Raw genomic sequence first — 22862 nt, forward strand, 5'->3', positions numbered from 1 at the left:
AGAGAGTACAGGAGACATGTTAAGCATCAGCCAACTCTCTCACAAACAGCAGCCAATTTCCTGCTGTTCCTGCCTCACTTTGGACGGTTGCTGGTGAAAAGGTATCGGTCGTGCCACAGAACAATAAAGCATAGAGACGTGCGGTCGGTGAACATAAGTCCTAAAACAAATTATTTGCCCCGCAGCATACTCAGTCAGCATGAGAGAAGTATTGTCTATTTACAGCTCTAGACTTCAATAAATAGTATATATGCTAATGCACGGCTGTTGTCCCAATACATTAGGTCAGTCAACCGCAGTACACAGCCACATGTAACACACGTCACGCTGAGGAGGCAAAAAATTATGAAAATTTAATACTAGTTTCCCCTTGTTCACGTTTCAGCTTAAATTAGGAGTCGGTGATACAGCTATTAGTACTGACCCATAAAAGCCAGCCGCATCGAGTTGAAACATAATGAAACGTGCCTTTCTCCACGGATGGGACTGTCCGTTTCAGCAAATCGACCACCTGATTCAACTCAATTCATTTTCGACTCTGCTTCAGGGAGGAGGGAACAACAGTGCTTAGTCAACTTTATTTCCTATCTTTCCCATCAGCCACGTCAAGTTACAATGGTGAATTGTAATATAAATCGACTAAATTAGCCAGAATCGACGTTCTAAATTATGTTTCTATAGCTATTACTGGATACTGGATATTACTGGACAGTAACTGGATAGTACTGGATTTTTTAACTTAAAAAAAGGGGGAAACCAGTGACAGAGTGACATATATACAGTGAGGGGAATCCAACGTAATTATTCATATGCTCCAATGTGTTATTATGTTATGGTATACAAGATTATTACTCGTGATTTATTATACGTGTCCAGCCTTTAACGTATTCTACACAGGTTACAAAAACAAGTTCAGTTCAGTTTTGACTTGTGATTGATGTTCCGCTTGTGAGCGAGTCGACACTTTGAGCCGAATCTTTTATATTATCTTTTCAAACGTGTGCATCACAACTTTGATTTGTATAATATATTTGCTTAACTCTTTTATTTCATATTACTTATTTTATTTTGTAGTAGTCTGGTAAAACAGCGCATTATTGCCATATTTACCATATTACTGAATAAAAGCAGCCAACCACCCTTGCCCCTCCACATCACACTTAGTCCACCCCTCAGTCGTAATTCCTGGTAAATCCTTTATACTAAATAAACAGAAATTATGGAGATAAATTTTATTTCACCAGTATATATATATATATATATAATATAATATTTGATTGTTGAATTTTTAATGCAAAATCCAACAAGTAAGAAATAATGCATTAAAAGAAAATATTATTTTGTTAAATCATACAACTTCCCAAGTTTTGCATACGACTAGTTAACAATTTCCAATAGAAACGAAACTAATAGATGACGAATACGAGTGTCGCGAGTGAAGAGGAACCGAGTCTCAGACGTGACTCGCTCGTTCAAGAGTCGGAGGAGGGTGTTCTGAACGAGTTTAGATGAAGAATAGTTTGCAGGGTCACGTGATGCGAGGTGCCCTCTGTGTGTGCGCGCCTCGGAACGCAACAGCTGCACAGTGAGGTCTGCTCTGCAAACAGGGGCCAGCTCTATGTGACCGGGGCTAACTCAGCTAACCGCTCAACCCGAGAACTACACAGGCGTGTTTAACTCACTCACAGCTCTCAGTCCGCTCGAATAGCTGCGCTGTAATAGCTCGGATACCTGGCGAGTGAACACACGCATTGGTAGGTATTGGTGAGTTCCCTATTTTTCCGTAACGCAACGTAATTTTGGGACTAACATTAACTAAAATTGGTGAGTATTAATACAAAGATAACGGCATATTACGTGTCGGATCGGCCGTTAACTCGCATATGTGAGCATTGTCACTTCGTCGATAATGTTTTCGTGCTTGTAGGAAGTGGAGAGGAATAGGAAACTCTCTTATTCACCAAGTTAAGGCAGGAACTGCGTGGTGAGCGGTTGGTTGATGCTGCCCTGAAGGAATCGTGAAACGTATTTATAACTAGCGAACTAACTAACTACGCTTTTCACCAAGCCCTGCTGCTCCTTTCCCTCTTTGTAACCTCAAATCTGCCAAAACCAGTCCAGCCACAGACATGATAAGGTTTACAGTCCTTTATAAAAGGTGGTTCCGAGTGGAGATAACAACAGCTCTGTTGTTATTCGAATTACGAATAACGTTTAGGACCCCAGACTAAAACACACACACACACTATTTATATATATATATATATATATATATATATATATATTTATTTATTTATTTAGTGTGTGTGTGTGTGTGTGTGTGTGTACATTGTGAGTGTAGAAAAGCTGCAACCTATTCGTTGAGAGTTGTTCAAACCTCTGAAATACTGAGATCTGTCCAGGAAACTTTTCTGGTTGATTTCTGCTCAGGGCGAAAATTAGATTGGCAGGACGTTCTGCTCAGGATCAGTTAGAAAAAAGGCAGTTTGCTGATCAGTTTATCACGTGTTAAAGACACTATGACCAAGTCACTTGCAAGCTTCCAGACTTAAGAGAACGGCTGAAATGGCTTTGTAGTGCATTAGCTTATGTAGGTCACGAAATAACAGTCTCAGTATCCAAATGTCGAAGAGAAAGACACTTTTTTTATTTGGTAACACGCTACTCTAGTGCTGTTTATCCATTCAGAGCAGTATTAGGGTGTAGCTGCTATAACTGGATGACTAGTGCACTTTGTAGGGAGCAGTGAGTTTCAGCCATTTGAGATTCACAGCCACTGAGTGAATGGGAGACTTTTGGATTGCGAATTTTTCCTTGTGTGCTATATGCACAAACCACAAAAAAATGTTAGCCTACTTCCTCAAGTCACCACCTGGTTTATGCCCAAGGGCTTTTGTGGAAAAGTCTCTTTTTTGTGAGTTACTGCTCATGGATCAAGACAGCACTTGGCTTCATTGTTTACAGTTCATGGACATGTAATGAATGGCCGACCAGTGGTTTTTACAGCACCATACCTGATTCAGCAGTACACATGCCATTTTAAACTTTTACCACTGCGTTATTAAAGCTTCTTCGGTTCGTTTCTGCCGTTGCATGCTTCTTCTATTCGTCGGGTCCGGGGTGGAGACACCGCCGACTTTGTTTGCTTTGCTAAATATGTCGAATAAATGTAAAGACGAAACGCTTTAAGCAGGTCATTAGGCAACCACGCACACACACACACACACACACACACACATGGAGTGACACAGTCCTGCTACAGCGGGGTTTGTGTTCGTGTAGCAGAAACAGCGCTAGTGTCGTTGTATTTCATTTACTCCCGTTGGTATACCATGGGTTTGAGACTTCCTTTGTTTCATATATGTTCCATTGCCCTATTTTTAAGCCTGTAAATCGCTATCGATGAACTTGGTTGTCTTGTTTGGCTAGCACGCCGGTCTTTTGTATGAGAGCCGCATGCTAAACCCTAACAAAAGGACGAAGGAGACAAGCAACTGCTGGTCCTTTAGCCCTATCTTCAGCATGTCAGCCGCTAAAGACTACAACTAGTTGCTGGGACTGAAAGACACGGGCTTTTCCAACCTGACTGACCAGACCCTTTTCCGTAGAAGTCCACAAAAAGTGCTTCAGACTCAGAGCACGGTGACGTGGATGGCCACTTTACATTTGTTGGCTTGTCACGTGTGGTGGCTTGAAGAATAGCAGGCTGAACTGACTGGAGAATGAGAGTGCTGACATTAATGTACCCCAGAAAATTAGTCCTTTACGTCAGCATTCAGTCTTACACGGATAAAATGGGCACACCCGCTCAAATGTAAAATTTTGTTGTTGTCAACTTGTATAATCTTGTCTACATTTTAATGCATTATTAATTCGATTTTGTTCAAGTTTGCACATTAAAACCCCCCTCATGAAAATCACGTTTTTAACTTTGTTAGTATACCTTTTTTAAGTACTAGAAGTTGTATCATGAATGAAATAACAGTCAGTAATATGACTGACCATTTCCACTTCGATATTGCAGTTTTCCAAAAATGGTCTCGAACGGGCAAATGTTGTGGTTTATATGTAGTTTCTTAGGGTATAAAACTTAAGATGCAATCCTGTCAATTTGCAGGGTGGAGCTTTCAAAATGTAGGTGAATGGCCGAGGGATATGTGGAGATTGTGGCTGGGATTAATCAGATTCATAGCTCTGAATCTGAATGAATGCAAAACTGTACATCTCAGACACATTTCAGACATGAAGAGGTTTTTTTTTTGAATGGAAATGCATTCTAAATCTGTGATTTTGATAAACAGAAGTGAGTCTGAGGTTGAACCAGTGATCTTTGGGGGAGAAAAATAAACCTTAAAAAAATAAAAATGTGCACACAGCACATTTGATTGAATTTTGTTTTATAATATATAAACATGAATAGAAATAGTGCAATATAATTAGCAAGGAGTCATACCATAGTTAAGGGTGTTCCCTGTTGAGGATGTGTATACTTCATTGCGATTAGGAAAAAGAAAAAAATGCCATTTTTTTGTTCATTTTACCCAATTTTTGCTTATTACTCTATTTTAAATTTATACCTAGCCCTTTCTCCATTGATGGTCAAATGAAAACATCAGTGAAGGTGTGTTCATATTCATTTTAGTTATTTATTTATTAATAGTGAAGTTCACACCTAATTTTCATCTCACAGCGTGAATAATTCAGCAGAGGACTTAAGTGCTGAAGCTTCCTCATTCTGTATTTGTGTCAGCTGGTGCTTGTGAACTGTGGTGGTTTCAAAGGACAGCTGTGAAAGTGACTTTATGAAGTGTTTACTTAGAAGAGTTTAGATACTGTTGCGAGTTACCTCTTTAGACTTGTTCCAGTGCTCTGTTCTGTCTAGCATGTGTCTTAAGTGTTGTGGAGGGCTTTATTATAGACAGATCACTGTCAGGCTCAGATTGAAATCTTTAAATTATGTTTTCAGGTTAGACACTGTTGCAATACCGCCAGTGTTTCTGTTTATAAGGACAAAGGGATTTAGAAATGGGAGAGCCGCCTCTTGTGTTATTTTCAAAATGAGATAGATTAGTGTCTCATTCATTCGTTCATTGTCTGTAACTGCTTACCAAGTTCAGGGTTGTGGTGGGTCCAGAGCCTACACCGAATTATTGGGCACAAGGCAGAAACACACCCTGGAGGGGGCGCCAGTCCTTCAGATTAGTTACTTAGTTACATTTAATTTGGAAAAAAATAAGAAAGTAGTTATGTGACCATACTCATCTGCTCGGCTCTAGATATATATCACCTGGGTTGGCTGACTTTCATTAAAGAGGACATGGCACTGTTTGTAAAGAATTCTGGAGACAATAGCAGATATTGTTGATAAATATTTTGTTTATTAGATATTATTTGTTATTTAGCATCAGTTATAAGGGACTTTCTTTTTTTCCTACAAATTTACTGTAATTCCTGATTTTCTGAATATAATTTTCTATTTGGAAACATTTCCCTTGTTCTGTGAATGAGGATGTAGAAGAGCTTCCACCTCCTAAACCATAATAGTTAATTAGCTTTTTAAATAAGACATACATTAATTTACAGTGTAGTATTTCCATGTGTAGCAAATAACCTTATATTTGGGAATATTGTAGGACTCTAATTTTATATATTTTTTTCTATGAGTGCATAATATAGTTACTTTCCTTTTTAATGCTCCATGTTTTGTTTATAATCCAAGGTGCATGCTGAATGCATTGTGTTCTTAGGAAGAGGCCACACCTGACATTCTCTCTCTCTCGTTCATTTCAGGTTCTGCCTGTCAGGACATAATTCTTTTTTGTGAATCACAAGATATCTGAAGAGATTTCACTTGTTAACGCCTACCAGTGGCAAGCCTCAACTACTTTGTGTGTAGTTCATCATGTTTTGTTATAGGGGTACGGTGAAGCTCTCAGAGGATATGTTTTTGTGGAATTTTCTTTGAGGAAAGTGAAATTCCTTGGAAGACTCAAGGACTGAGGAGTGTCTTAATTTTGTCCTCTGGATCTTTTACATGACAGCAACTCATAGAACCTGTAGTTTCTTTATATTTTCTACTCTTAAGCGACAACGTGATTAACAAGGCTTCTCATTGACATGCCCACTCACCCTCTGATCCCATATGTGGAAAGCCCTGATGGGCTTGGCCATGATATCCTAAACCACAGTAGTGCTACCATGCCTGGATCTGGCTCGAGTATGACACCCCATGTAAGCCTGCCGCAGAAGACAGATGCACAGGTGGTAGGCAGCTTACCTCTGAACTGCATGTTCTGTGAGGAAACCTTTCAGAATGAAGAAGAGCTCGGTCCACACCTTTTTACACAGCACCAGACCACATTCCACGGCCCGGCTGTGCTAAAGGTGGAGGCTGAACTTTTAAGCCCTGGAGAGAGGGCCTGCTCTAAGATGCTGCTGCCCACAGAACCCGAGGAGCAACTGGGCTGCATAGTGTGCGGTCAGGTCACTGAAGATGCAGCCGAGCTAGAGGCACATATAAGGAAGCACAAGGATTCCTTCATCTACTGCTGTAGCCTGTGTGGCCGGCGCTTCAAAGAGCCCTGGTTCTTGAAGAATCACATGAGAACCCATGGAAAATCAGGGGGTAAGAGTAAGACCCAGGACCTTGAATTGCCCATCACCATAAACAACATCATCCAAGACCAGCCCCAATCACCTGTGATCACAGCATACAAAATGTGCATGGTCTGCGGTTTCTTCTTCATCAACAAAGAGGCGCTAGCCGAGCACAGTAAAGTGCACAGCCGAGAACCGGAGGTGAATGAGGAGAATATGTCTGTTGACAGCCAGCCTTGGGTAGAGGCTTCTGCCTCTCAGGAAGGCTTCCTGAACAGCCTCCAGCTGCAGCGCACATCTGGGGAGAACACTGAACGGAACGTCCTGTCTAGCCGCTGGATCGCTCAACTTGACCCTTTCAACACCTACCAAGCCTGGCAGCTGGCCACAAAAGGCAAGATTGCTGTAGGCCCAAATCTTAACAAGGATCACAATGTAGACTCCAACTCTGACAACGATGACTTTGGTTCGGATAAAGAGGAGCTTGGCTCTATATGGGACTCCAGCAACGGTGACAAGCCAGTGAGGAGAGGACTTAGAAATGAACTGAAACCCAAACTCAGTGGTGGAGAGACCCCCTCAACACTGATGGATCAGAAGATCCTTATGCGCAAAGACAAGCCAACGGACTGTGAGGAGTGCGGAAAGACTTTCAGGACTTACCATCAGCTAGTGCTGCACTCCAGGGTTCACAAGAGAGAAAGATGTGGTGCGGAAAGCCCCACAATATCTTTGGAAGGGAGGGCTCCAAGTGTGGGCTCCTCTGGGAGCCCATCATTGGACCGAGTGGAGGAGTGCTCAGAGGATGGCTCTGAAGAAGGGGTACCTGGAGAAGCTTTTCACTCAGGTAATTTCTGCTTTTCTTTTTAGTTAATTTAATAGTCTGATTTATTATTTTCAAATGAGATGTGCCAGGATTATTAATACATTTAAGTATGCTATAAAATATAATTGTTTAAGTGACTTTTTTAAATGATTTTTTGGGGATTTCAAATCTGCCTTTTATGAGAAGGTGTTGCAATACTTTTTAAAATTACTCTCACTTTCTGTTTGAAGTAACTGCTCTGTCATATCTGCCTTGTTAAGAAGAGATTAATGAGCAAAGCAAGATTCTCAACATCGCCCCCTCGTGGATATGTATTGATCTCAGCCAAACATGTCATGTTTTTTGTCGAGAGTCATCACCTTGTCATTCTATTTACCATTCTATAAATACTTTTCTTGCAACAATTTGTACATGCCAGCAGTATATTAAGTGTGTGTTGTTTTTAATGTATGGACAGATAAAGGCGAAGATGGCTCACATAAACTGAAAATTCTCGCTCCAAGGAAATGCTGTTACTGTGGCAAGACTTTCCGTTCCAACTATTACCTCAATATTCATCTCAGGACGCATACAGGTAGGGGTCTAATGAAGATTGCCCATATATGTTTAATTATGCCCTAAAGGGGACTATATTTATAAAGATTTCAGATAAACACAGAAAATCCAATTACAGCAAACACTTCTTTTCTTTATACACCCTGCCACATGTTAAAAAAAAAAAATAATAATAATAATCATGGCACTAAATCTAATGAGAAATTTATCCTGTGTATCTCCTTTTTCTCCCATTCCTGTTTTTATAATCATAGCCAAAGTTAAAATAGATCATTGTTCTTCAAAGGAATAGGACAATATCTAGAACTGTCCCCTCCATGCTGAAATACAAGTTTATTTATTTATTTAATTATTATTTTTTTTTAATTGAATATCATTTTCTCAAGAGTGCTATAGAAAAGAAGCTAATTTACCCATTTCTTTCTAGAGGGTGGGTTATTAGATATCCAGTTTACAAATATATATTTCTTCACAGCTGACACCTATGTCAATGCTGAAATAACAGAAAACTGATCCACTCCATTTTTAAAACACTGGTATCTTGAAAATGATATTATATTCAGTTTTGTGAATGCTCAGAGGACCCTACATTACTGCTGATATTTTCCCTGTTTAGGCAGAAAATTCATTCTTGCTATGTTTAAACATTTTGAAAGTATTCTGTTGGAGAAGGACTTCTTTTTTCCTTGTAAGAGGAGTTAAAATATATTTAGAAAAGCATTGTAAATCTCCACCAGGAATCTGTCAGAGCCTGGAGTGTTATATTTTGTAATGCAGTACCAGCATTAAAAAGAAACAGCAGTAACAGTGCATGATACTTCATTTTCAGTAATGTACTTATTTAAAATGTTCATGATGTAACACATTCAGGCATATTCTACTCATTTTACTACCGAACACTGTCCTGGGTCTTAATGAAACATCTGTGACATGATTTGGTCAAAAATAACACAAAGATCAAACCCCACATCAGTGTCCTCCCCCTGCCTAAACAGTCATGTTCATCCTTCATGAATACCTGTTCATTTAAATGGGAATGAGGCAAAGCTCAGTTCTGAGTGAGATGAGAGGAACAGTGTTCTTATTTCTCTGTGCATGTTGTTTTGCTCTGTTTAACCTCATCTTTGAGTGCTCACATAAACGAGAGTCCTGCACTGTGATAGGACAACGTCATAGGATGCGGCGAGACTAATCTAATATGTCTGTACTCTATGCAAGATACAGCACAATATCAGGACTCATCCTTTGTTTTTTGACTTAGGGAGACCACAAAAACATCAGTGGGGTTTTTCATTTGTGAACTAAGTGATTCTAAATAATATGTCCCCTTTAGAATGTGGGTGCAGTTAAACTTTAAAGAGCTTCTGTGTGATTAACACTCCTTTTTTTTTCCTCTTGAAAGAGTTTGGTTCATTTAGCCTTGTGTTTGAGGCATATTTGAAGAGTTAATTGTTAATTATCTTTTTTTTTTCTACTCTTACCAGGTGAAAAACCTTACAAATGTGAATACTGTGATTATGCTGCAGCCCAGAAAACCTCTCTGAGGTATCACCTCGAAAGACGTCACAAAGACAAGCCTTTTACCGAGATCCCTAACATCCCTGCGAAGGGTAGAGAATCTCCTAGGAATGTGGATGACAAGCAAGCTTTAAAACCTTCTAAACCATGGCCTGTTCCAAACCCTGTCTCTGCCAGTGTCAAGCATGAAGCAGGGTTCAGCCAGCCAGAAATGACCACTACCAGCTCTGTTGTCCATGTCAAAGAGAAGTGTGAGAATATGTCTGCTACTGCTCCTTATACACCACCTACTGAGGCACATGTGAAATGCCCCCTGCCCATCAATCTTAAGGCTGAGGGGAAAGAAGGCTCTGAGGCACCATTAAATCTTTCACTCAAAGCTTCTCTGTCTGTTGCCGCTACCTCAGTGCCTAGGAAAATGTTGCTGACCAACTCCTGCACTTCCTGTCCTTTTGAAACCCTTTACCCTGAGGTCCTGCTCATGCACCAAAAGCTTGTCCATAAGGAGAGCTTGAGTGTGAAGAAGAATGGGTACAGGCCTCCCCTTAAGCCAAAACGGTACACAGGTTGCCCTCCTGCCCTTGAAGGCAGAGATGTCACCCCTTTGCCCCACATCAGTCTTAAACACCCCCGTCGGACCAAATCTCCAACGCCCAAGTTGGGAAATCCTACGGAGAAAGTCCAGCCTTCCAAATCTCCACAGATGCCTAAGAGATCTCCAGCAAAGGAGGCTTGGCGAGACCACCAGCATGGTACCCAGAGAAGCAGAGTTGTTGAAGCAGCAGGCATGCCGCCCCGGTTTTCAGATGTGACAGCGGTGTCCGTGAGAAAATTCAATCCTCCTGTGACTGTGGACAGAGAGCCATACACTCAGAAATCTGCACCCACCAGGACCAGCGTAATCTGGCCGTCGGATGCCGCCAGGCTGTGTCTTTCAGATCGCTTCAGGAACTTGACACAAATGGACTATGGCGAGCCCTCCAGCAAGAGGCTAAAGCCTGCAGAGGCTCCTCAGGGCGCTGGAAGGATTGGGGACGAGTTCAATAGACCTGTGCCCTCAGGCAGAAATGTGAAAAGTGTGTTGCAGGGAAACTTGCCCATGGCTCCTATCAGAGTGGCTCCTACAGTGTCTGGCAGCAGCAGCATTGAGGCAGACTGGAATGTGATCAACCTCCTGCGCACCTACACGCCCAGCGACCTGACCTCACTGTACCAGCCCGCTGTGGCAGGCTCCAGTCACGCCGCTGGGAATCCACCCAGCGCTGGTAAGTACAACAATGAGCTAACATGATTAGTGATGGTTTAGACTAGTTATTACTTGTAAAGTATTGTGAAATACTACTTATGAATTACTGGAGAAGGTGTTGGTTCATCCTTTATTGTGAAGGCAAGGTCATTGGTTTTAGGTTGAAATGGTATTTAGTATGGTAGTTTGTCTTCTGTATTAAGAACTATTAAATCAGTGGCTACCAAAGGGTGGGATTGCAGCAAGGCAAATGAATGAAGCCTGTTTGAGCACTGCTAGCACTGTTTTGGAGTGGGGGTTCAAAAATATTCTTATCATTAGGTGTACAAATATGTTTTAAATCTATTTGTGTGTATTGTGTACATGTGATTGTAATTAACAATTCAAATATTCTGCTCTTTTTTATGCAAATTATATTCAGCAAAATTCAACTTGAAATTAAGTAGTTTGAAAATGTATTCCTCATGGCACTTGTTAAGTTCCGTCAAGGAAAAAGCACTGCAAAAGCATGTGCATTGATTTGTTTTGTTCCTGGGGAAATATTGTTTCCAATATTTCATATTAATATATTAATGCTTAAAACATTTTTAATTTTTAATACTAAGCAACAGTTACCATAAAAAGAAAAGATTTATATTTATATATATATATATATATATATATATATATATATATATATATATATATATATATATATATATTTAATTATACATTATGCTAAAAAACTGCAGGAATGGAAACCACTACCGTAAATAAAGGATGAGGTAAAAGATATGAGTGACCCTTGCAGTTAGTTTTCTTCCTGTGTGGCCCACCTCTACCTCAGGGTACACTAAAAGTGCTAGTGATTCCTATGATAGTAAATTCAACTGTGTGGTGTGCTTTAATTGTTTGACCAGAAATTGCTCCCTTATGCTCAAATGTTCTCTCATACCCATGTGATGTAACCATTTAAACAATGAGCAGTCTCTGAGGGCGTTCAGAGGCATTTGTATTGATCAGTGGCCAGTTACCCTTACAAACTAGGCTATTAATTAGAGTCAGACTCATCGTTAGAAATAAATTAATAGGGGCAAATTTTCAAAGGGTTACTTCTTTTGATGTAATGGGTGCCATGACCTCAGTGATGGTTAACTCGGTCATGTCTCTTATTAAATCTGGAGGGTGGCTGTGGACCTATGTCGTTAATGAACGCCCATATATGCTCGTCTCCCCAGGGAGCAGGCCCTTGCTCTTCCCTCATTACTCTGCTAGCATCAGTCAGAGGAGAAATCACCCCAGCCCGCTGCCTAACAGCCGTTCGACTCCCCCTGACTCCAGCTCTTAGAACTTGGTAATGGCAATGGTAAATTTTCACTGGCAGATGTTATTAGGAATATTTGCTGAGATTGTGCAGGTCAGTTACAAAATATTTTCTTTTCTTTCTCAGGCATAAAATATTCGGATAAGACCACCTTGTCAGTCTCAACCCTGGGGACTACTACTGGAAGAAAAGGTTTAGGCTAATGACAAACAAGGACATGTATTCGATTCCAGACACTACTTCTAAATGGACAGCCATGTTACTTAGATGTGATGTCAAGTGTGCGGTAAGAAGGATCAATCTGTTATCTTGGCCTTGGTCGAGAAGCAGACAACCATTGCGATCAGGCCTTGAACAGTGTTATTTTCATGTGTCATAATGTTCCATTATGTCAACAGCTTACAGATGTTGTTGGTACTGCACTTAAAACATAACACGACTTATCATGCACTCCTGCTCACGCTACATGGCCATTGACTTTTGAATTTACTGCTCACAAAATCAAATGCGTCGGGGCAGTGCTTTGATTGTTGAATCTTACACCTAACAAGTGCCTCTTATTACTTGATCAGAATGCTGTTAAACAAAGGTAGCAAAGACCAAATAAACCTAAGAGGAACTTGACCAAGGATAGTTTCAAACAGATTAAAAAACTATGTTTTGTAAATGTTAAACGAGACATTTCTATTTCTATTTACACTGTGCAGAAAAAAAAGGTCTACATTATATGGTGCAGCTTCTGGGAGTTTAAAAACATTTTGTTTTTCTCACTGGTGCAAACGAAAGCTGCTGGGTTTTTTTTTTTGTTTGTTTGTTTGTTTGTTTTGTTTTTTTGTCTCAGAGCTGAGACGCATAAAACGATGGTGACGTACTGTGTACATTAAATATTTTTCCTATTTGAATGCAGGCATTGTATGGAACCTCTTTACTGTGACAAAACCAGACATGCCATCCTCGAGCTGGATGGACAATAGAACTGTGACTTTGACTTGCCTTAGTTTTGGGCTAAGCCAACTCTCTGTGGAGGTTTTTTGGTTTGATATTACATTTTACACATACCTGAATGTTTTTTTTTCTTTTCTTAAATTGTGTGTGTGTTATTTCTTTTGCAAGGATCAAGTTAAGGGTGTGTATTTATTTTCTTGCATCTCTCTCGGTCTTAATGATGCATCGTGTGGCAAAGATGCATTTATGATGTTCTTGGACCATTTGACGTTGGCCTGTCTGTATTGGTCTGCTTTTTTCAGAAATTACCTTCCTCATCTCTTTCACAAATGTGTGGATAAACAACACCCAAATGTTAACTTATTTTGCATATATTTAAGGGGCTTATTTTTGTGACCTACGTCAGAAACTCTTCCTGATATAAACTTGAAATATTTTTTTCTTGCATTTTGTTTTTCTTGGCTGTTCACTGGAAGAAAAGGCAGAAGTCACTTCTTCTCTTTTTTTTGCCGATTTTTTCTTTGGCCACTGTGTTAAACAAACTGAGAGAAGTGATTGCTGTCAATATTTACCATGCTGGCCATTTCAGTGGTTCACATGGAGTAATAATATTCCTGTGCTTTGAGTATGTGTCCAGCATCTCTTCTCTCTTTCTCTCAGTATTGCATTCTCTCATGAATAACCCTTATTTTAATACATTTTTGTTTCGTTTTTGGTTCAGCTAAATTTGATGGAAGTAACACTGAGGTGCGCTCTATGTAAATATGTATTTGTTTTGATTATCTCCCCATTCTTGGTTTTTTATTTTTCTGCTCTTTCACTAAATTTTCTTTCTCTTTTTTGTGACTATTTGCAGCTGTGTTCTTGAATCATCATACACTGCACAGAGCAGGGTGAACACAGTGTGCAGGATATATGGATTAGGAGTAGCCAGGATTTCAGAGTGAACTGCAATGTTTTTCTGGCTCAAAGTAACACACACGACATAAAAAGAAATAGTGAGAATTCTGCCTCAATAATCTGAGGATTCTGGTCTTTATCCACTTTCTGTTTTGGTTCTCTAATTTCTGTAAACATGCTGTCCAGAGAGTGTATTTCAGGATGTTTGGTTGCAGAATAAAGAAAATGTATATTAGTGAAGACTTCTTGTATAAATTTGTGAATGCGAGCATTGTGCAAGTTACAAAATACACATTGTGTATAGATTTATGCATTGCCCACTCAAGACAAAAGAATTTGATGAAACACACTAAATGATCACTGGATAAGGAACACTTACCTTGTTTCTACACTAATTGTCAATTTTATCAGCTCCACTGACCATACAGGAGCAGTTTGAAATTCTACAATTGCAGACTGTACTCCATCTGTTTCTCTGTATTACATTCTTATCCCCATTTCACCTTGTCCCTCAAAGCTCAGGACCACCACAGAGCAGGTTTAATTTGTGTGGTGGATCATTCTCAGAGATGCTGATGTGATGGTGGTGTTAGTGTGTGTTGTGCTGGTATGAGTGGATCAGACACAGCAGTGCTGCTGGTGTTTTTAAAGACTTTAGTGTCACTGCTGGACTGAGCATAGTGCAAAAATCCAGTAACCAGCTGACAGTGTCCTGTGTCCATTGATGAAGAACTAGAGGCTGACCCAATGAACTATGAAGCAACATGAGCTACTGTCTCTGACTTTACATCTACATGGTGGGCGAACAAGGTAACAGAGTGGACAGTGAGCTGACTCTGTTTAACTGGTCCCCTCATTCTAGGACAACGCACACTAACCACATCAGTGACACTGAAACTCTGACAATGATCCACCACCCAGAACATAACTACTGTTTGTCATGGGGGAGTCCCATTGAAGAGCAGGGCAAATGGTGATTAAAGTATGCACATAAACAATTGGACTACAATCTGTAATCGTAGAACTACAAAGTGCTTCTGTATGGTCAGTGGAGCTAATGAGCATAGATACATTTGATCCAGTGATTGCTCTGTGTATATTTATTCATTCATTTATCTGCAACCGCTTATCCAGTTCAGGGTCGCGGTGGGTCCAGATCCTACATGAAAGGCAGGAATACACCTTGGAGGGGGCACCTGTCCTTCACAGGGCAACACACACACACATTCACTCACACACTCACACCTACGGACACTTTTGAGTCACCTACCTACGTGTGTTTTTTTTTGGACTGTGGGAGGAACCCGGAGCACCCGGAGGAAACCCACCAACTCCTCACAGACAGTCACCCGGAACGGGAATGGAACCCACAACCTCCAGGCCCCTGGAGCTGTGTGACTGCGACACTACCTGCTGCGCCACCGTGCCACCCCTGTGTATGTATTGTATGTAAACTATTTCCAAGTATGCTTTGGTTGTTTTTATGGTGTTCCCTTGAATTGAAAATAATTACAGCATAGTTGTGGTAATCCTGTTTTGTTATAATTTGTAAACTGTAACCAACACTATGGCTAATGTGTGATGACTGCATAGCTGGACCACCTTGACATCATAGACCTGATTTAGACCATAGATTTAGTAACCACTGACTGGCAGCTTATTTTACTATTATTAGGGGTCCAAGCACTGCAGGTGCTGGAATCCTATGGTTCTTGTTCCATTTTTTTCTTCTTCTTCTTTTTCTCCAATGAAATGCGATGGGCAGCCCAAACCGTAGGTCCTACAGGCTTGTCATTTGGTCAACTGGTAGTAAACCCTCCCACTACTCAGGCACAAAGAATCAGCCTGATGGTGGCGCTATTGTGACACAAAATGCATTTCCATCTTTATCTTCTACCCCGTGTAACATAGAGACGAAATTCTTTTTTTCCCCTGATTCCTCAGGATAGACCCTACAAACAAACCCATAAGCTCCGCCTACTTAGATTTTGAGCTAATTTGCATAATATGCAAAATCGCACACATTTTTGAGCGCAAACTAGTCTCTGGAAATGTACCCAATATGGACATATGTGGTATCAGCAGAATCCTAAGAACCTGAACTTTTAATAATTATTCAAAAAAGTTGGAATTTCATCTCTGCTCGACTTCCAGAAATGCCCAAATACAGCTATAACTCACAAACGCTTTCTCTGAAAGTTATGATACTTAACATGCTTGATCCCTGTAAGGGCTGGAAGACATGAGTACTTGGTTGTGCAACTGCAAGCCTAGGGGGCGCTATTATAACAAAAAACCTGTTGCGCTTCACAGCATTGTCCCATTGGTGTGCATGTACTGGGTGATGTCCTGAATAAGAGTCTATGACAATGATATCGTATTCAAAAGCATGGCCGCCATTGGCCAATCAAATTTCAGCAGCTGTTTAAAGGTCCTAGCATCATGAGACTTGCATGGTATGTTCATGGCAGCACTTCCTAAGCCCATAAAATGTTTCATAACGATAGCCACTAGGGGGTGCATTTCAAATATTCAACATAAAAGTATGTAATATCTCAGCGAAAATTAAACATACCGACAAGTAGTTTGCTTTATTGCATACTCTGCATAGTGTCTTACAACTTTGGAATAACAACTATTGTCAAAAAATGCATAGTTTATCCACAATAGTCAGGTATGTGAAAATGGAGCTTTTCGAACACCTCCCTTGAAATTTCTCTTATCAATAAACAACTGGTATTTTTGAAATCTGTATAGACTGTAGGTAAATAATTATTTGAAAAAGTTGGAACTTTTGACAAGCTGTTGCAGCAGTAATTTAACAAATATGCATGGCCAGGGCTCGGAGTACTCTTTGAGCTATAACTACAACAAAATTTACCCAAATCAAACAAAACTCTGAAGTAGTGTGCTAAATATGACCACATTGCACAAAAAGGGGGTGCTACAATTAGACAAAAACTTGTTGCATAGGTTTTTAAGTGATTACACTGCCACCTAGAGATGCAGTACCAGCAAGATGAGATAGATATATTCTAAAGACCATGGGACAGAAGCCTGAGCATTTTCATAACTTATGATTAAAGCATTTGTGAGTTACATCTGTTTCTTATGCAATGTTTCAAAGGCAAGACTGTAATGAAAGTTCCACATTTTTTTCATAATTATTAAGATTCAGTTTCTTAAGATTCTCATGATACCACATATTGGGTTTTAATCCAAGCACCAGTTCTTGATCAATTATATGTCCCCTACATCTCATCTATGCCTGCAGATTTGTCTCTGTAGAAGAATTGCAGAATCCCCCCTCAGCCCCCCCTCTCCTCCTCACACACAGACTGTCACCTCTCCTCCTCCCCTCCCCCCTGCCAGTCAGAGACGGCCAGAGGGGACACACAATTGAACGCAGATCTAAACAAATCAACAATAACACTATGACCACCTCTTTGTTTTACATTCAGTGCCATGTTTTCAGCTCCACTGTCCACAGGAGCACTTTGTACATCTAAAATTACAGAGATAGGTCCACCTCTTGCTCTGCATACTTTCATTGCTCTTTTTCACATGTTCTTCAATATTCAGGACACCAGCAGGTATGCTGAAAATGTATGAGCTATTGCCCCTGCCTTCATTTCTATAATGTTGACCAACAGATTAGGTGTGTGTAACAGTGTGGACAGTGAGTGGACACAGGTTTTAAAGTCTCCAGCAGCACTGCTCTGTCTGATCCACTCATAAAAGGACAATACACACTGACATATCACCACAATGTGAGTGTCACTGCCGTGCTGAGAATTATTCACCACTTAAATCATATCTGCTTTGTAGGGGTCCTAAACATTGGGTCATAATCCAGGGTGAAATTCCTGAGCAAGTTCTGTGCTCAAAATTCCCCTTCTATCTCAGGACAGCTCGTATGCTAGCGCATTCTTCCTCTACCAGCAAATTTCAGCTTGGACCCTGGGAATTGCCACTTGCGGCTATATTTATTATTATTATTATTTGTAGTTACATTAACAAAATTCAGGAATTGGAACAGCATCTGTGATGCCAAGGTGGACAGGTTTGTTGTCATTGTGGCGGTTATAGATAACTTTAACCATAACGAATTCTGATTGCAGAAAATAATCTCCATACAACTGAAAATATCACAATGCAGTCTTTTCTAACAGCATTACAAAAATCTTGCGTATCATCTGATACAAATCACAAAAAAAAATTATTTTATTTTTATTATTACTTTAGTTCAACAATTTCAGATTAAAAAGGAATTTTCAAACAACGCCACAGGAAGGAATACACAACTCAACTCATATTACACAATATGTTTGTGTGCTCTTTCAGGACAGATGTGTTACAACATTGGGTCAGATGCATTTTTTTGTTCAATGGCATGAGCCAACATTTTTGCTGTTATTTTGGCAAGATGCCCTTACCAAAAAAGTATTGTTAAAGTTAATTTTATTAAGTAAAGTTCAAGTATATTTCCCACGTATACTTAATGTAGTAAGTACACTAATATCAAGGTACTAATAGTAAACTTGTAAGTGTACTATTTCAATACTTCTTGGGGACACACAATTTAATATTGGTCCACTTTTTTAGTTTATGAAATTATATCTTAATTATAATTTGTGTAAACTATAAGTAAACTGAGTACACAATTAGTTTACCTCTAAGTTAATTTGTACAGCAACTATACTTAACTATACTAAAAGTGAACTTACAAGTATACTGTTAGTTTACTAGTTATATTCACATTTTTAGTTTATGAAAGTACATTTTGAAATACTCAGTAAATTACACTGAAAATAGGTCTGTTAAATTTACATGAAAATGTACAACGTTGCATGCATTGTTTACACAAAATGTTATTTTAATGTTGCACACAAAAAATCAACATGAATTTTTCATATTAAAAGATTTAACAATTATCTCTTAAACCAACATGACTTTGTTCAACATAAACATTAGGTTAAATCAGCATGATTTTTAAAGGATAATCAATTATTTGTTAAAGTAGCTTTATTAAGTTTTTATGCCAAATATGGCTTTAATATTACTCAATGATCTGTTCATCAAATTGTTAGACAATTAATTATTATTTTAATACAATATATAAGTTTGTTAAATCAACATTCATTCATTATCTGTAACCGCTTATCCAATTCAGGGTCGCGGTGGGTCCAGAGCCTACCCAGAATCATTGGGCGCAAGGCAGGAATACACCCTGGAGGGGGCGCCAGTCCTTCACAGGGCAACACAGACACACACACATTCACTCACACCTACGGACACTTTTGAGTCACCAATCCACCTACCAACGTGTGTTTTTGTGGGAGGAAACCGGAGCACCCGGAGGAAACCCACGCGGACACGGGGAGAACACACCAACTCCTCACAGACAGTCACCCAGAGCGGGAATCGAACCCACCATGCCACCCCTTAAATCAACATGACTTTTCTTTAAAGATGGTCAGTTATGGTCTTTTAAACCACTATTGTATAAACTGATCAACTGGAATACCTGATAAAGCTGTTAAATATTGTGACATTCCTTTTTTTACATGTTGAAGCTGATGTCTTATTTAAATAAGATTTGGAACATCCTTATTTGATCCAGCTTAATCATTTACCTATAACACTGACTTTAAGAATGGAGAAATGGCAAACAAAAAAGAAAAAAAAAACATTTCTGCCTATATGACAAAATCTGCATTTGTAACAATGTAACAATATGCATTTAAAAAACAAATTGACCTTAAAAGCACTGCATCAAAACATCAAGAAAGTGCATAGTATTCATAGCACCTTCATGCTGGTACCAAATATTATACACACAAATATAACACAATGTGCTGAAAAGATATCTGCAAATGAGCAAAACAATAAACCTTTCCCATTGTCAACACAACAAAAAAGAATTACTCTTACAATTAAAACAGAAACCTACAAGTTTAAAGTACCTGTTGGAAATTAATAAGTGCCCCATAACCTTGCAATTACTCTAGAACTACTTATTGCTTCCCATCATTACAATATTCAATTAAGAGAATTCATGAATTAATCCCCAAAGGTACAAAAAGCTGTGCCAAGTAGAATAAGAAAATTAAAATTAAAAAGACACATGCATGCAAGTGCTTCATATCACAAAATCAAAAAGGTGATTCTGGTTGGTTCCAGAGCCGCTGTGATCCTGAATGGGATGAATTTATAGAAAATGCACAAAAATGTCACAAACACAAAAAAGGGAATGAGGAAGTTGTAGCCCTCTTCAAAACTGTGGAAAAAGGGTATAAACATTAGAAGGGACAGATGTGATGCCAATCTACCCTTGAGTGATTCACCTCCAAAAAAGTTAACTCAAAGCCAGTTTTTAAGGACCTGGGCTTTGTTAGATAGTGTCTGTCATCTGGCTCCATGATAACATTCTGAAACACTTATACGGATGTGTTGATTCACAGCTATTTTGGATTCTGTAATTTCCGGGACTCTTAAATTATATTTTGCTATACAGAAGGATATTTATATTTAGAGTGTTTAGTCTAAATATTAGGTGCACCTCACACAAAAAAAATAATTAACCTTAGATCCTTAAACATTGGATAAAAATGCAAATATTTAAGAGCTCAATTCTTGCCAGCCACAATATTAAATATATAAATAAAATCTTCATGTGAATGAATGTATTGTTTTGTGATTTGCACACATCAATGAAACCAACAATTGAATAATATTTGTAGCAAAATAATACAACTGACCAATACAGAGCATAAAGAGCAGTCAATCTCTGTGCTGCAGAGCTCAATCATTGCCCAAAATTGGTCACCTGTAACTTAAAAACATAAAAAGGTAATTTGAAAATGTATTACAAACTAATTAGAGAATATTTATAAAATCTAAATATCCAATGTATTAGTACATTTAATAGCTTAACCAAGTGTTAATTTAGCCTACAATTTCCTCACAAATGGAAAAAATAAATGAAAAAATTAATAACAATAATAAAGAATCATTATAAAAGTTGATCAAAATACAGTGGTTGATGTAAATGTTTGCTGACATTTAAAGCATTTTTCAGGATTTTTACACAGCTATTCCTCCATGTTCATTATCGACGAAGATTACACCCTGCATAATAGCAGTAGGGTTTTCTAATTAAAAATTACTCTCAACATTTAGTAACAAGAAAGCTGTGATTTTCCTCACTATGACTTTTTATGCTTTATTGACATCAGGTTTCATCTTGTGAAAACAATCTCAGTGAACTATGTAATTTAGTTTCAAATACGTTGTTTTGGATATTTAATATCTGTGCACGTTTGGGAGGTATCCCCTCTGCTCTGATGGGAGAACCCTTTATTTTCACAAGATTACCCTGTACGGACAAAATACGCACACACAGCAACAGGGTGGTCTAATATTACATGTAATCGTTTAGGTTTAAACCATGTACATTTCCCCCACTTGATTCCTTAGACATATTTTAACACATCCGAGGCCAAAGCCAAGCAGTAATAATATGGAAAGGCATCTGCATCTTACATTCAGGTGACGCTGGCACATGCCAGTGACATCAGCACCTTACATAGGGGTGACAGTGGCATATGCCGTTGACATCTGCATCTTAGTTCAGATGACAGTGGCATATTCCAATGGCATCGATTTTTATTTTGGTGACAGTGGCATATGCCTGCGTATTGCGCACATGCCAATGACATTAACATCCATTCGGTGACATTGACGAATACTCTATTTCATTGTTGAACATCTGCCAGTAGCCTAAGTTTAGCTAGCACATGGATGTGTAGACTATAACTAGCACACGTATGCTACTAGCATGTAAACGGACCAAACACGCAACATGCTACAAACATAGCATCCCATATTCTAACACAGCCCATAATCACAGTGTTTATGGACAATTGAACTACAAGCTTTTCCCATTCTAATAACACAATAAATGTTAGTCACAAAAAGCCAAGAACTGAAAGTCATTTATAGGTGCCAGTACCAGGTGATACATCGCAGTGGCATAATTTACACCTCATCTGTAGCGCCAGTTTAGGGCTATATGACGCTCCTCAAAACCACTTCCATGATGTCGATATACCACACTGCTGCTTTCCTGTAATAACATGGAAAGGCATTGGCATCTTACATGTGACAGTTACATCGACATCTTACGTACAGGCAACGCGATGGCATTGGCGACTGGATTTACGTTATAGATCTCTACAATTCATTTATGATTAGACACAATTCTAAATTAAGATGTTTTTAAGATGTTTTGCTAAATCAAAATTAAGATGTTGATTAAGCAAAATAATAATGTGAGATATCTTTAATTACATACTGACTATAAATGACTTCAAATTTACCATTGAGATCAATGGAAGCTCCAACTCAAGATAGCTGAAATTAATTACTGACTATCTTATACTTTCATTTCAGATATCTACAATTAAATTATGACTAGTCAGAAAGTTAATTAGAGATATTTTGCCGTTTATTCTGACTAGTCATAATTCCAGTTAAAGACATCTTAAATTCCCTCTATATTAAGGATATCTTAATTATAGTTTAAGATATTTGAAACTAAATTTTAGATATCTGAAATTCAATTCTAGATATCTTGGATGAAAGTAATGACTAGTCAAAACTAAGTTAAATATGCATAAGTGTATTTATGACTAGTCAGAATTCCTTTTAAGATATCTTCAAATAAATTACAGATATCTTGAACCTATTTGCCTTTTGTACTTCTGATATCATAAATGATAATTCTGACTAGTCAGAATGTGATTGCAGATATCTTAAATTATTATTCGGACTAGTCAAAATGTGGCTGATATACATGGTTTATTTTAGCGTCATGTAAAAGTTGCCAGGTCTGCATATTATAGTGGACTTTGATTTTACATTTGCAATAAAGTCACTTACAAAAGTTTGTAAGTTATGGGTTGCTCTTT

The 22862-nt window shown here is 38.8% G+C and overlaps 1 protein-coding gene across 4 annotated transcripts; it reads left to right on the top strand.

The window, feature by feature from the left end:
* The first annotated feature begins 1571 nt into the window (after positions 1–1571).
* On the top strand, positions 1572–14112 carry znf217 (zinc finger protein 217). 4 transcript variants are annotated; one of them, XM_066672602.1, is made up of 6 exons: positions 1572–1764; positions 5791–7444; positions 7881–7997; positions 9463–10761; positions 11960–12075; positions 12172–14112. In XM_066672602.1, exons 2-5 carry the CDS (start codon positions 6118–6120, stop codon positions 12067–12069), a joined length of 2853 nt encoding a protein of 950 aa, XP_066528699.1. In that variant the 5' UTR covers positions 1572–1764; positions 5791–6117; the 3' UTR covers positions 12070–12075; positions 12172–14112. The 4 variants fall into 4 exon arrangements, with proteins under 4 accessions (XP_066528699.1, XP_066528700.1, XP_066528698.1 ...); XM_066672603.1 differs by having other exon boundaries at positions 1572–1754; positions 11960–12087; XM_066672601.1 differs by having other exon boundaries at positions 1572–1754.
* The last annotated feature ends 8750 nt before the right edge of the window (positions 14113–22862 follow it).

Source organism: Hoplias malabaricus, chromosome 5, assembly GCF_029633855.1.
Source record: "Hoplias malabaricus isolate fHopMal1 chromosome 5, fHopMal1.hap1, whole genome shotgun sequence".
NCBI classification, from domain to species: Eukaryota; Metazoa; Chordata; class Actinopteri; order Characiformes; family Erythrinidae; genus Hoplias; species Hoplias malabaricus.